The following is a 15,656-nucleotide window of genomic DNA, read 5'->3' as shown; positions in this document are numbered from 1 at the left end:
GGATATTATGACAGACTCGGTCAACAATGCCATTCAACTCATCAAGACAGCCAGAAACGGGGCTTGGCTGGGCAAAGCTGACATTGTAGATGTCAATAAAACCCTTATGAGTAAATTAAAATCAAGGTCCGTGACGTCGCCCGGTAAGGCACAACCGGGGCCCCGCCCTGGAGCCAGGCCCGGGGTTGGGGCTCGCATGCGAGCGCCTGGTGGCCGGGTCTTGCCCCACGGGGCCCGGCCGGGTTCAGCCGAAAGAGCGACGAGGGGCCGATCTCCTGTGGGCCCACCACCTACAGCAGAAACCGTAAGGGGCCGGTGCAATGTGGATTGGGTGGTAGTCGAAGGCGGGGGCCTCGGCGACCCAATCCCCAGACACGGAATCTGGCACAAGGGACATGAAATGTCACCTCGCTGGGGGGGGAAGGAGCCTGAGCTGGTGCGGGAGAGATACCGACTAGATATAGTTGGGCTCACCTCCACACACAGCTTGGGCTCTGGAATCCAACTCCTTGAGAGAGGCTGGACTCTCTACTACTCTGGAGTTGCCCATGGTGAGAGGCGGCGGGCTGGTGTGGACTTGCTCATAGCCCCTCAGCTCAGCAACCATGTGTTGGAGTTCACCCCGGTGAACGAGAGGGTCGTTTCCCTGCGCCTTCGGGTCGGGGATAGGTCTCTCATGGTTATTTGTGCTTATGGGCCAAATGGCAGTGTAGAGTACCCAACCTTCTTGGCATGTCTGGAAGGGGTGCTGGAAAGTGCTCCGACCGGGGACTCCGTCGTTCTACTGGGGGACTTCAACGCTCATGTGGGCAGTGACAGTGACACCTGGAGGGGCGTGATTTAGAGGAACGGCCCCCCCCGACCTGAACCCGAGTGGTGTTCTGTTATTGGACTTCTGTGCTAGTCACAGTTTGTCCATAACGAACACCATGTTCAAGCATAAGGGTGTCCATCAGTACACATGGCACCAGGACACCCTAGGTCGGAAGTCGATGATCGACTTTGTGGTTGTTTCATCTGACCTCTGGCCGTATGTCTTGGACACTCATGTAAAGAGAGGGGCGGAGCTGTCAACTGATCACCACCTGGTGGTGAGTTGGATCCAATGGCGGGGGAGGAAGTTGGACAGACTTGGCAGACCCAAACGTACTGTGAGGGTTTGCTGGGAACGTTTGACAGAGTCTCCGGTCAGAGAGATCTTCAACTCCCACCTCCGGCAGAGCTTCAATCAGATCCCGAGGGAGGTTGGAGACATTGAGTCCGAGTGGACCATGTTCTCCACCTCCATTGTTGATGCAGCCGCTCGGAGCTGTGGCCGTAAGGTCTCCGGTGCCTGTCGTGGTGGCAATCCCGGAAGTAAGGGATGCCGTCAAGCTGAAGAAGGAGTCCTATCGAGCCTGGTTGGCTCGGGGGACTCCGGAGGCAGCTGATAGGTACCGAAGGGCCAAGCGAGCTTCAGCCAGGTGGTTACGGAGGCAAAAACTCGGGTCTGGGAGGAGTTCAGTGAGGCCATGGAGAAGGACTATCGGTTGGCCTCGAAGAAATTCTGGCAAACCGTCCGGCGCCTCAGGAGGGGGAAGCAGTGTCCTGCTCACACTGTTTACAGTGGGAGTGGGAATCTGCTGACTTCGACTGGGGACATCCTTGGATGGTGGAAGGAATACTTCGAGGTTCTCCTCAACCCCACCGACATGTCTTCCACTGAGGAAGCAGAGGGCGGGGGCTCAGTTGTGGACTCGTCGATTCCCCAAGCTGAGGTCACTGAGGTAGTCGAGAAGCTCCTCAGTGGCAAGGCACCGGGGGTGGATGAGATCCGCCCTGAGTACCTCAAGTCTCTGGATGTTGTGGGGCTGTCTTGGTTGACACGCCTCTGCAACATCGCATGGAGGTTGGGGACAGTGCCTCTGGACTGGCAGACTGGGGTGGTGGTCCCTCTGTTTAAGAAGGGGGACCGGAGGGTGTGTTCCAACTATAGGGGGATCACACTCCTCAGCCTCCCCGGAAAAGTCTATGCCAGGGTACTGGAGAGCTGAATTCGGCCGATAGTCGAACCTTGGATTTAGGAGGAACAATGCGGGTTTCGTCCCGGTCGTGGAACACTGGTCCATCTCTATACCCTCGCCAAGTTGCTGGAGGGTTCATGGGAGTTTGTCCAACCAGTTCACATGTGTTTTGTGGATTTGGAGAAGGCTTTCGACTGTGTCCCTCGTGGTGACCTGTGGGGGTTGCTCCTGGAGTATGGGGTCCGGGGCCCTCTGCTAAGGGCTGTCCGGTCCCTATATGACCGGAGCAGGAGTTTGGTTCGCATTGCCGGCAGTAAGTCAGACTTGTTCCCGGTGCATGTTGGACTCCGGCAGGGCTGCCCTTTGTCACCGGTCCTGTTCATTACTTATATGGACAGGATTTCTAGGCGCAGTATGGGGCCGGAGGGAGTCCGGTTTGGGGACCACAGGATTTCGTCTCTGCTTTTTGCAGATGATGTTGTCCTGCTGGCTTCCTCAAACCAGGACCTTCAGCGTGCACTGGGACGGTTTGCAGCCGAATGTGAAGCGGCGGGGATGAGAATCAGCACCTCCAAGTCCAAGGCCATGGTTCTCAGTCGGAAAAGGGTGGCTTGCTCCCTTCAGGTTGGTGGAGAGCTCCTGCCTCAAGTGGAGGAGTTTAAGTATCTTGGGGTCTCGTTTACGAGTGAGGGATGGATGGAGTAGGAGATCGACAGGCAGATTGGTGTATCTTCTGCAGTGATGCGGTCGATATACCGATCTGTTGTGGTGAAGAAAGAGCTGAGCCACAAGGCGAAGCTCTTTATTTACCGGTCGAACTACGTTTCTACCCTCACCTATGGTCATGAGCTTTGGGTCATGACCAAAAGGATGAGATCCCAGATACAGGCGGCTGAAATGAGTTTCCTCCGCAGGGTGGCTGGGCGCTCCCTTAGAGATAGGGTGAGGAGCTAGGTCACTTGGGAGGAGCTCAGAGTAGAGCCGCTGCTCCTCCACATCGAGAGGAGTCAGCTGAGGTGGCTCGGGCATCTGTTTCGGATGCCTCCTGGACGCCTCCCTGGGGAGGTGTTCCGGGCATGTCCAACCGGGAGGAGGCCCCGGGGAAGACCTAGGACACGCTGGAGGGACTATGTCTCTCGGCTGGCCTGGGAAAGCCTCGGTATTTCCCTGGAAGAGCTGGAGGAAGTGTCTGGGGAGAGGGAAGTCTGGGCATCCCTGCTTAGACTGCTGCCCCTGCGACCTGGCCCCAGATAAGCGGTAGAAGAAGAAGAAGAAGAAGATATTATGACAGACACTTTGGAATGTGACTCCATCTTAAAAAGAGAGCTGCTTTCTCTTTTAGGACATTTAAATTTCACTATGCTCATTCATTTCTAGACTCCTAGACATTTCAAAAACGGCCAAGAATTTGCACGATTCTATAACTTTGGACGCAGGCTACAAATCCGAACTGCATTTCTGGTCCCTTCTATGCGCAGGATGGAACGGAATTTCTTTTTTTTACAACAATGCGGTAGAGACTTCCGTCGCGCTCAAATTCTTTACCGACGCCGCCCAATCAAGAGGCTTCGGGGGTCTCTTTAATAGCCAGTGGTTCGCCAGCTCTGGCCAAAAGAGTTGTCAGCCCTTCCCTCCCAACGCTCTTTCTAACGCTTTATTAGATCTATATCCCTTCATCGTGGCATGCATCCTCTGGGGTAACCTGTGGTCCAGGAAACGAATTCTTGTGTACTGCGATAACAAAGCAACCATCCACATCATTAACAAAGGGCGTTCCTCTGTCCCCTTTATTAACAAGTTCCTATGGCGCCTTACATGGACATGCGTCTCCTGCAACTTCATACTGCGCGCGGCTCACATTCCCGGCCTCGACAATAAAATAGCTGACTGTCTGTCTCGTTTTAAATTTCAGGAGTTCTAAGCGCTGTGCCCAGATGCCTCTCCTTCAGGCCTGCCCTGTCCAGCATTTGCCCTGACCGTCCTCGACTAAGCTCCAGTCTGCAATCATACCTTTCCGCAGCCTCACTGTACATGAGATCAAGTTTAGCCAAATCCACATTAAAGGCCTGACTCCGCATGGTTTTGCTTCGTCAACTTTAGCGCTACCTTCTCAGCCCCCGTTCTGCCTGTCAACATCACAATCGTGAGCGCCTATATCATGCACTGTCTCCGAGCACAGAAAATGCAACCCTCCTCCATTAAAAGCCACGTCGCAGGCATCCAATTCCACATAAGGTGCTTGGACCCATCTGTATTCAGTCTGCTGGGGCATCCGTCCATCCGCCTGCTCCTCGACGGCATCAGGAAAGAGACACCAAAAGGTGCAGACAAGCGACTCCCTCTCACCCTCACTCTCGTCAAAAAACTGGTCACTAGACTGAGAAAGGGGTCCTTCAGTCCTTATTAGGATCTTCTCCTGGAAGTGGTGTTTCTATGTGCATTCTACGGTTTCCTCAGGGTGGGTGAATTCGCGACACGCAACAATAGATTCGACACCTCCCATGACCTCATGGTGTCTGATAACACCCTAGACGAACATTATTTTTCAATTTTCCTAAAACACTCAAAATCCGACAAAGATTTTAAAGGTATTCCCGTCGCAATAACTCGTACTAATACAGAGTTCTGCCCCTTCTTTTCCATGTCCCGGTATCTGGGTCTTTGCCCTCATACCTGTCCCAATGAACTGCAATGAAAAGCCATGTCAAGCCTCGGTCACCACGATTCCCACCTTAAAAAGTCTAGGACGATGGTCCTCCGTGGCATACGAACGTTACGTCTGTCCGGGAACCATGGACATGTTAAACGCCCAAAAAGCTATGGACGTCCTCTAATCATGCCTGCCTCCTAATGTGTGCTCCCTTCTCTCTCTCTCCTCTCCTGCCTGCGTTCACCCTCGTTCACGCCCCCGAATTCTCTAGGGTGGCAGTTAATAATAAAAAAATTTAAAAAACGTTCGATGCGTGTGACTGGCTGGGGAGCCGCTGGTGCAGGCTCCATCTGTAAAAAAAATGTAAAAAATAAAATAAATAAAAAAAATATTCAGCAACGATCTCCGCACACGCTCGCGCCATGCACCGCGCTCGCCCTGGGTGATGCTCCCCTGCGTCTCCACTAGCTTAGCGGGTATGCAACATGTGTTGCCATATCGTGCGGCAGGGTGTATATGTTTTAACAACAAGCTTGTCGTGATTATGCTGCAAAGCCAGCCCAGGGCGACGCATCCCCCACATCTCCACTAGCTAGTGGACCACAACTCCCCTGGTTATCACGCGGCGGGGCACCTAGTTCTCCCTCTTCCACCGACCACGCCTAGCTCCTACCCAGCCCCGCACGCGCTTCGCATTGCATGCCGCCTTGCTCGGCCGGGAGACACACCCGATCGCATTTTGTGGTCCTACGGCCCCACGCATTAGTTATGTTGGGGGTCCCCTCTGGCATATGGTTTTGTTTTGGGGGTCTATTCATTCCCCAGCGCTGCCTCCCCGCCCCGTCCGTGCATGCGTGTGCGGGCACATGGGAAAAATTCTCCTAGAACAGAACGATCCCGCCAACACTAACTGTATGGTCCCTATAACCTTCATTTACGAAGTGGTCCTGACTGAAATAAAGTTTTCTGGTTTTTAAAAATGCTACTTCTGCTTGCACAGTTGTGAAACAACTTGAGAGCAACTTGAAGTTTACTGTGTTTACATTTACTGTGATTTGTAGATAGATAGATGCCAGTACGGAGGCAGAAAAATCACACACACACACACACACACACACACACACACACACACACACACCTACTAAAAGAAAAGATGCAACTGATACAGAGCTGAAAATGATGAAATATTGTGTTTTTTTTAATAAAAAATAGTTAAACCGTGTGCTCCTTCACATTTGTGTAATGTTAATCCAAATATATATATATATATCACTTAAATAATATTAATATTTTCCAAACTATTCTGTAATTGACCTCAAACTAGTTATTGTTTTCTCGCCTGCTCAATCTGAATATCCTTTCAGTACATATAGCAATGAATTTTTTCACCAGTTCAAATCGTGAATTTCCCAAAGTTTTGAGAAGATTTGGGGGAAAGAAGGACCATCTTTAGAGATGATATGGTGCAGTATCTGAAGATGTTCTGGTGTGAAGCAAAACCAGAAATTGTTCGTTAAAAGTTTTGTAATTTCATAGCCCCATTCTTGTCCCTGATGTTTTTTCATTTTTCTTTTTTAAAACTTTCAAATTTTTATGTGCTGCTTAAGCTATAAAAATGCTTGTGCCATTTCCGGACTTTTTCGAAATGACATGTGAAACTGTACTCTTACTGACCTGACATATCTCTCACACTCCTACACTTCTGCTTACTTTAGTTCTACAGTTTCCTCCAACCCACAGCACTCAACCATGCAGCAGCTCAACTCATCCAACAGCTCGCTCATCGCTCCTGTCTCTACTGAGAACCTGATTGCCAGTAGTGTGGTGGCAGTTTGCTTCATACTGGGAGTCCCTGGTAATATTGCTGTAATGGTGCGTCTGTCTGGATGGCTGAAGAGAGGCAGTTTCACCCCGAGACTGATGCTAAGCCTGGCCATATCAGATCTACTCACTCTGATTTCTCTGCCCGTTTGGATTTGGGCTCTTCTGCATGGCTGGGTTTTTGGCTTGGTCTTGTGTAAGCTTCTCTTTTACATGATCTACTTAAGCCTCTACTGCAGCATACTGTGTGTGGTGTTGATGAGCATGCAGCGTTACATCCAAGTGCTGTATCCTGAGAAATGGAACAAGCTTGGCAGAAAAGGAAAGAAGATCCTTTTGAGTGGGATGTGGATGTTAAGTGCAGTTTTTTCATGCTATGCTCTCATACTAAGCAGTATAAGCTTTGACAGATTAGGACGACTTCAGTGCACGCTAAGATATCAGAATGAGGTTGAAAGAGTGGCTACTTTAATCTGGGAGATTATAATATGTGTGGCTTCATTCGCCATCGTATCTTATTTCTACTTTCACCTTCACAGAGGAGTTAATAACTCAGCCTTCTTTCACAGTAACTCATTGACCAAGCTGGTGACCAGAATTGTTGTGTGTTTCTTCATTTTTTGGATCCCAGTTCAAATCACCGACATTGTGATCATCTTTGCTGCATTGACTGGGAATGACAGTCTGTTAAGATCTGCAGAATCTGGAGATAATGTTACTACAGCTCTGGTTTTTATTAACAGTTGTGTGAACCCCTTCCTGTACACTTTCTCTGCTCGGGCTCTTCAACAGAGAACAGCTGGAACAGATGATCCTTAGTTTCTTGAAGATATAGAGGTTTGAATGAGCTGATGCACGTCTCTGACAGCCTTTCACAGACATTGAATTTAAAGGCACACCATATAAAATTATATGAATCATTTTGCTTATTTCTGCAGTCTATTTTTTCTGCACCTTTTTTTTATTACACCTAACATATTTTGCAGATGAATTTAACAGATACTGTATGACTTAACAGATACTGTATGTCTACCTAATACATTTGTGTGATCCTAAAGCATAATGGCTTGAAACAAAGAGTAAGTCTTAAATTGGAAAATGATAAATGTTACTCAATCCAAAATGTGTTCATCAATATTAGCAACATTCATTATGAGTATAGTTTTGTGTTTGTTAGATTTTTTGTGTCTCTGCTTTATATTTTTTGTGTCTCTGCTGATTTTATATATAAAAGTTTTTTATATATAAAATAGTTTTGGTTGAAACTGTTTTCTGAACTTAAAAACACTTACATTTTGAGCTGTAAACCAAAATAAAGTTTCCTGATTTTTAAAAATGCTACCTCTGCTTAAACAGGTGTGAGAAAACATGACAGGAACTTGCAGCACTTTTACTGTGAGTTGTAACATGTTATAATTGTACAGGAATTCAATTCAGAGCCATTTCTGACTGTAGAAATAGATGCCAATATGGAGGCAGAAGACACACACACACACACACACCCAATTATTAATTATAATTAAACTGCATGGTTTAATTATAATTAAACCATGCAGTATCTCAAGATGTTCTTCGCTGAAACAAAAACAAAATTTGTCACTCCAGTCTCATTGCAACTACAAGCGATATATGTCCCAACTTGATTGAGGAAGCCTGTGGTGCATTGGGAACTAGTACTACCCAGATTCCCTGCAAAACTGCTGTTAGAGTAGCGGTTGTCTGGACCCCCAAAGCATCTATCAATGCTCAGTCTGTGTCTGAAGAAGCTGGAAGTGTTGCTCTTGCTCCAAGTTTAGCTCATGAAGCGCCTGGTGTTGAGTCTGGTGGATGCCAGTGTGGCTCTTGATGATCTGGGAAAGGGACACTCCATGATGATTTTATCTTATTGTGACGTTGCGTAGTCCACCTCACATATTTGGTCTCTACCATTTTTTTAATGCTATTTTGAAGTGAAATTTAGTAATTTTGTTATTTTTTAAAATCCTCTTGTTTATAAGAATGAATAAAAACAGTTAATAGTTTATTAAAATCTTGATGTATGGATGGGTGCACACTACTGATTCCTCTTTGCTAATGACCTTTTCCCTGGGTCCTAGTTCACTCTGGTTCATGACACATTCCTTGTGTCAGCAAAAGGGAGAGGCGGGCATTTACTGCATTTGGCAGATGCACTTACTGTATCCAGAACGACCTACCGAAGTGCTTAAGTCCCTATCATTGGATACATTAACTCTGGGTCACTAGGTTACATACATTGGATACCATGAGTCTAAAACTTTGTTCATGTTTTTATTTTATTTTTTTTATTTTTTTTTATTTTAAATTCAGAGGGATATTTTTTCTATTCAATTCATTTAGTTAAATTCTTTGATTGTTTGTTTGCAGTAGTTTTGATTGTTCTTTAGGTAATTGTTTGTATTGTGTTATGCATAATGAAATGGATATGTATGGATTTACCTTTTTGTTTCTCGTTGTGGTGGACGTATTATACAAGGTCTGTGTTGTTCAGCAACAGCAACACTTTGTGCTTTTTAACTTAGGGTTTGTTTCCTTTTTGGTTTTATTTTTGTTTTTGTTTCTTACTTGTTAACAGGGGACACATTTAATCATTGATGTGTTTTTGGCCTGGATACATTATCTAAAGTTTGTACTTCTTGTATGGAACCTTGTTGGGGGTGACTTTTGTTATGTATAAGCCTGCCTAATTTTGTTTGTTGAAAGGAAAAAACTTTTCTTTTTTTTTTTTTATCATCTGTACTGCTTGTTTGTGGCCTCGATCATCACATTTATCCTGAAATCCTCATGTTTCTACACCAGTGTGACTCTCACTCATTCTCTTTAATTCTGCTTTTTAAATGATTCTTGAATCATGGTCTCTCTCATTGGAGACACACCAACTTAAGCACATACACATTAGTCAGTTCTGTTCAGCTTAGATCTAGCTGTGTTCTCTTGTGTCTCTGTGCTCTCTTGTCTCCCATATATATCTCTTCTGTCACTCAGGTGTAGCCACCTCCTTAGCACTCACTCTCCTAATTCCACCCTCCATTCAACTCCACAGGTCTACAAGAGAAACAGCAGAATTTTCTGCAGTGTAATTTTATGCAGCTGACTGAAATTAAGCTTCACATCAGTTTTGGCAGGCCACGTCGTCAAGCATGCATCAGCTGTTAAGCAGCATTCCATGACCCGTCATCATCCATATTACCCGACCATTTAAATTCCCATTCATTGAGCCGCTTTCTAGCGAGTCGCCGCTGCTGCGACTTAAACTCCCTCCTCCAACCCCGACTCCACCATGCCGGAACCCGTGTTCGTTGTACCAGTTTACGTCTTAAATCTCCACATATTTTCTCTCTCTCTCCCTCTCTCTAATTATTTATTTATCCATTTATTCTTTTATTTGCAAAAAAAAAAAAAAAAAAAAAACTCTGATTCCTGCCCCGAACAGAACCAACCGCCAACACTAACTGTATGCTATCATCTAATATATTCTCATTTGACAAAGTGGTCCTGACAGAACTGGCTTTACTGAATTTTCAGACTAAAAAATACATTTTGTTATCTGTCTTAACCACCTACATGCATCTGTTTACTGTTTATAGGTTTATAAAGCTTAAATTATGTCAAAATGAGTGCATGAAGAAATGCAAAATATATTGCTGAACCTTTTTCACCAGAACTTCCTGACGTATCTTTTGACACCATGCTGTTTTTTAATCTACGTAAGAAACCACAGACTCCTATACTGTACTTCTGCTTCTTTAAGTATTTAGATCCTACACCCTGTTACGTGAAAGCTCTAACCATGCAGCACCTAAACTCATCCAACAGCTCGCTCATTGGTCCTGACTCTACTGAGAACCTGACTGGCAGTATTGTGGGGGCAGTTTGCTTTACACTGGGAATCCCTGGTAATATTGCTGTAATTGTGCGTCTGTCTGGATGGCTGAAGAGAGGCAGTTTCACTCCAAGACTGATGCTAAGCCTGGCCATATCAGCTCTACTCACTCTGATTTCTCTGCCCGTTTGGATTTGGGCTCTTCTGCATGGCTGGGTGTTTGGCTTGGTCTTGTGTAAGCTTCTCTCTTACATCACTTTATTAAGTTTCTTCTGCAGCATACTGTGTGTGGTGTTGATGAGCATGCAGCGTTACATCCAAGTGCTGCATCCTGAAAATGGGAGAAGCTTGGCAGAAATGGAAAGAAGATCCTTTTATTGTAAGTGGGATGTGGATGTTACAGTAAGTGCAGTTTTTTCATGCTATGCTCTTGTACAGTACAATCTCAGCTGGGACAGAGGAGGACGACTTCAGTGCACGCTAAGATATCAGAATAAGGCTGAAAGAGTGCTTACATTAATCTGGTAGATTATAATATTTGTGGCTTCATCTACCATCGTATCTTATTTCTACTTTCACCTTCACAGAGGAGTTAATAACTCAGCTTTCTTTAGCAGTAACTCATTGACCAAGGTGGTGACCAGAATTGTGTGTTTTGTCACTTTTTGGATCCCGGTTTAAATCTCCAACATTGTGATCATCTTTGCTGCATTCACTGACAATGACAGTATTTTAAGATCTGCAGAATCTGGAGGGATTGTTACTACAGCTCTGTTTTTTTTTTAACAGTTGTGTGAACCCCTCCTGTACGTTTTCTCTGGTTGGGCTCTTCAACAGGGAACAGCTGGAACAGGTGCTCCTTAGTTTCTTGAAGATATAGAGGTTTGAGAGAGAATATGAACTTTTCTAACAGCCTATCACTGACATTTTTCTTGCAGTTTATTTTCATAGTTTTTTGCACCTTCTGATTCTTTTTTATAACACCTTTTAATATATTTTTTCAGATTAAATTAATGAATTTAAAGTGAGTCTGGATAATTTTTCAAACTTTTAATTTACCTAATACATTTACACCAAAAGCATAATTGCTTGAAACAAAGAAGTAAGTCTTAAATTACAATTATTTTCTCTGTATTGTGTTAAAAAAAACAAACAAACAAACAAACAAAAAAGCTTAACGTTGATGTATCCTAAGTCTGTAACCTAGTGAACGAGTGTTAATGTATTCATTGCTGGAGACTTCAAATCACTTTTGTACATTGCTCAGCATAAGTGCATCTGCCAAATGTTGTGAATGTAAATTTGTAAAGTGAAAAATGTTAATCAGTCAAAAATGTGCTCTTGTAGTGCGCAATCCAAGCTATGACAGAGAAGGACGACTTCAGTGCTGGCTAAGTTATCAGGATAAGGTTAAAAGAGTGGCTACCTTAATCTGGGAGATTATCATATTGGTGGCCTCAATTACCATTATATCTTTTTTCTACTTTCATCTGTACAGAGGAGTTAATAACTCAGCTTTCTTTAGCAGTAACTCATTGACAAAGGTGGTGACCAGAATTGTGGTGTGTTCCTTCATTATTTGACCCTTAGTTTCTTGAACATATAGAGGTTTGAGTGAGCTGATGCACATCTCTGACAGCCTTTCACAGACATTGCATTTAAAGGCACACCATTTAAAATTATACAAATCATTTTGCTTATTCCTGCAGTCTATTTTTATATTTTTTTGAATCCTCTAATTTTGTTACACCTTTTAATGTACATTTTACTTCATTTATACAAATTACATAAAGCTGCACGTACACGTTGGAATCGCCACATTTAGATGCCAATGTAGGTTCACAAAGCCATGACCATTAACAATAAAGCAACATCCGCCATTGTTGATGTTGCCGCTGCTGTGCTAACGTTGCCGGGAAACGTGACACGTATACAGTGATGTCAGACTCGGCTCTGTGATGGCTCTCTAGCCGATGGAAAGGCAAACGGATTCTTAGTACTCAGTTTACATATTTGCTTCTCGTGCAGCAAGGGGGGAAAACTTGGTGGATCTCTCCACTTGATGTTTCAGAGAACCAGGTTTATGACAGTAACCTAATGTTCTCTTTCATCATCTCGTGTTCGAGATCCACCTATGGGATATATAGACAACTCCCCGGTTGCCCAATACACTCACAGCGAGGCCCTGTAAGCCAGAGGACGGACAAAAAGTGGTGCTCGGCACGTCACAAAGCAGCACACATAACATACTGCGCGGGGCAAAAAGTTCAGCCAAAGGGAAACACAGCATGTGGCAACATGCATGTTAAAACCCCTCTGATGTCCAACAAGCGGGCCGCCTGCAGGAAAAGAACATGTAAATAAACATGTAAATGGACCAACCCGAGCGTATGGCGGGGAGAAGACCATATGCCTGAAAACATACACAGCCAGGCTGGGCAGACAGGGCTGACAAGAATGCGGGCCTCGTAGCACGCCCCTCATAAATCTACGGATAAGGGGGTGCTACCCCACCGTAGCGTCACCGAAACTGGTGTGACATGCAGCGATAGCCACCAAATAGACCTTAATCATCGAAAAGGTCCTGCCACGATCGATAAGGCCCTGTAAAAAACCCAGAATATCAGTGACTGAGCACAGATACGAGACGAGCTGGTGCTCCTCGCACCACGCCTCAAACACATGCCATTTGCAATCATAGAGAGAGTGTGTGGAAGGGTCCCTGGCACTCTGAATTGTGGCGATAACATGGGGGGTAAAGCCCCAGTGTGCTCAAAATCGCCCTCTCACAGGCAGGCCCAGAGAGCCACCGGGGCAAAAAAAAGAAAAATCTCCCCGTTCGCCTGGGCCAGGAGGTCCGTACACAACAGGAGGGGCCACGGCTCCGCATACAGAAGAGGAATTATCTCCACAAGCCAAGGTGGTTTGGGCCACGTGGGAGCTATGAGGATCAGAGATAAACCCTGCACCACGATCCTGGCCAGTGTCGGGGATTTCAGGCAGAGCGGAGGGAAAGCGTAGAGCAGCAAGAAAAACATAGGACAGTGGGCGTTTTCGCGCGAGGCAAAGAGATTGACGGCAGCCTGGCCGAACCTCTCTCAGAGCAGCCCCACTATCTGGGGGTGGAGACTCCACTCTCTGTACAGAGGGTTCCCCCTCGACAGAAGGTCTGCACACCTGTTCAAAAGGCCCGGGACGTGAGTCGCCCGTAACGACAGAAAATGCCACGCGCTCCACACCAACAACTTGTGAGCCAGAGCGTGAAGCCTGGAGGAGCGCATGCCACCTTGACGGTTGATATATGCTACAGCTGTCATATTGTCGCAGCATACCAGCACATGATGTCCCCGCAGGCGGGGTGAGAAATGCATCAGAGTTTTCCACACAGTGAGGAGCTCCAAGTAATTTATATGGGCTGAGCGAAGTGAGATCGGCCACACACCGTTCACTGATCTGCCCTCTTGTGTGGCTCTCCACCCTGTCAAGGAGGCATCTGTTGTGACCACTTTCCGCGTCATGACCGCCCCGAGAGGGGTCCCATGTGCGTGAAACTCCGCAGCTCTCCAGTGGCGCAGCGCGGCCATGCACGCGCGCGTCACCGAGACAAAGCGGCAAAGATCGCGCAATGGGCTGGGATGAAGGGACAAAATCCACTTCATGAAAGCCCTCATTCTCAGAAGACCTAGAGGCAAGACATGGACAGCCGAAGCCATAAGACCCTGTAATCTGACACATGTGCGATACTGTATCCGCGCCCCTTCCCTGAACCACGATAGACAGTTTGTGAATGAAGAGACGCGCCCCCGCGTGAGGCGCATGCGCATCGTGACGGAATTCAGCTCCAGACCCAAGAATATGACTTTCTGAGCGGGAGCAAAATTGCTCTTTAAAACATTGACTCTGAAACCGAGCACAGCGATGTGTGAGAGCACACGGGCAGTGTTCTGAATCACATTCTCTCTCGAATCGGCTATAATAAGCCAATCGTCTATGTAGGTCAGGATCCTTAGACCCGCTACTCTCAGCGGCGCAAGTCCCGCCTCCACACACAGACTCCGCGTGAGCCCGAACGGAAGAGCTGTGAATTCGTAACATACACCTTGGTAGGCGAAATGAAGGAATTTTGTGTGTGGAGGATAGATGCTTATGTGGAAAAAAGCATCGCTCACATCGATCGAGCAAAACCAATCGTTCCGCTTTATCAAACGTATGAGAGAGCTGTGTGTTAACATTCTGAAGTTGTATTTCCGTAAATGTTTGTTCAACACTCTGAGATCCAGAATAGTATGAAGAGATCCTACAGGTGTGGTCACCTCCTTAACACTCACTCTCCCAGCTCCAGTCCCACCGAGATACTGTAGTTTAATGCAGCTGACTGAACTGGTTTACTTGGATTTTCCAGAAAACAAATAATTTTTCCTGTCTGTCTTTACCACTTACATGCATCTCTTTACTGTCAATACGTTTACAAAGCATAAAATGTTATACTATCAAAATGAATGCATGAAGAAATGCAAAATACATTGGTGATCTTTTTGCGTTATAACATGCTGACGTGCATGATTCGACACCATGATGTTTTTTATCCACATAAGAAACCACAAACTTTTACACGTCTGCTTCTTGTATTATCTCCTACACTTTGTTACACGAAAGCTCTAAACATGCAGCAGCTCAACTCATCCAACAGCTCTCTCATCGCTCCTGTTTCTACTGAGAACCTGATTTCCAGTAGTGTGATGGCAGTTTGCTTTATACTGGGAGTCCCTGGTAATATTGCTGTAATGGTGCGTCTTTCTGGATGGCTGAAGAGAGGCAGTTTCACCCCGAGACTGATGCTAAGCCTGGCCATATCAGATCTACTCACTCTGATTTCTCTGCCACTTTGGATTTGGGCTCTTCTGCATGGCTGGGTGTTTGGCTTGGTCTTCTGTAAGCTTCTCACTTACATGTTGTACTTAAGCCTTTACTGCAGCATACTGTGTGTGGTGTTGATGAACATGCAGATATACATCCAAGTGCTGCATCCTGAGAAATGGAACAATCTTGGCAGAAAAGGAAAGAAGATCCTTTTGAGTGGGATGTGGATGTTAAGTGGAGTTTTATTATGCTCTTGTACAGTGCAATCCAAACTTGGACAGAGAAGGACAAATTCAGTGCAGGTTAAAATTTCGGAATCAATCAGTTTGAAAGAGTGGCTACTTTAACCTAATAACTCAGCTTTCTTTAGCAGTAACTCATTGACCAAGGTGGTGACCAGAATTGTGGTGTGTTTCTTAATTTTTTGGATCCCGGTTCAAATCATTCAAATCAACATTGTGATCATCTTTGCTGCATTGAC

The 15,656-nt window shown here is 45.8% G+C and overlaps 1 protein-coding gene across 1 annotated transcript; it reads left to right on the top strand.

Annotated features, from left to right (window-relative positions):
* Nucleotides 1–6,386: 6,386 nt before the first annotated feature.
* LOC113653258 (leukotriene B4 receptor 1-like) lies at nt 6,387–7,752 on the top strand. Its single transcript, XM_027162756.2, has one exon. It carries the CDS (start codon nt 6,403–6,405, stop codon nt 7,291–7,293), a length of 891 nt encoding a protein of 296 aa, XP_027018557.2. The 5' UTR covers nt 6,387–6,402; the 3' UTR covers nt 7,294–7,752.
* The last annotated feature ends 7,904 nt before the right edge of the window (nt 7,753–15,656 follow it).

Source organism: Tachysurus fulvidraco, chromosome 9 (genome assembly GCF_022655615.1).
Source record: "Tachysurus fulvidraco isolate hzauxx_2018 chromosome 9, HZAU_PFXX_2.0, whole genome shotgun sequence".
Lineage (NCBI taxonomy): Eukaryota > Metazoa > Chordata > Actinopteri > Siluriformes > Bagridae > Tachysurus > Tachysurus fulvidraco.
Note: the sequence above shows the minus strand (reverse complement) of the source record. Positions and strands in the feature narration are given on the sequence as shown.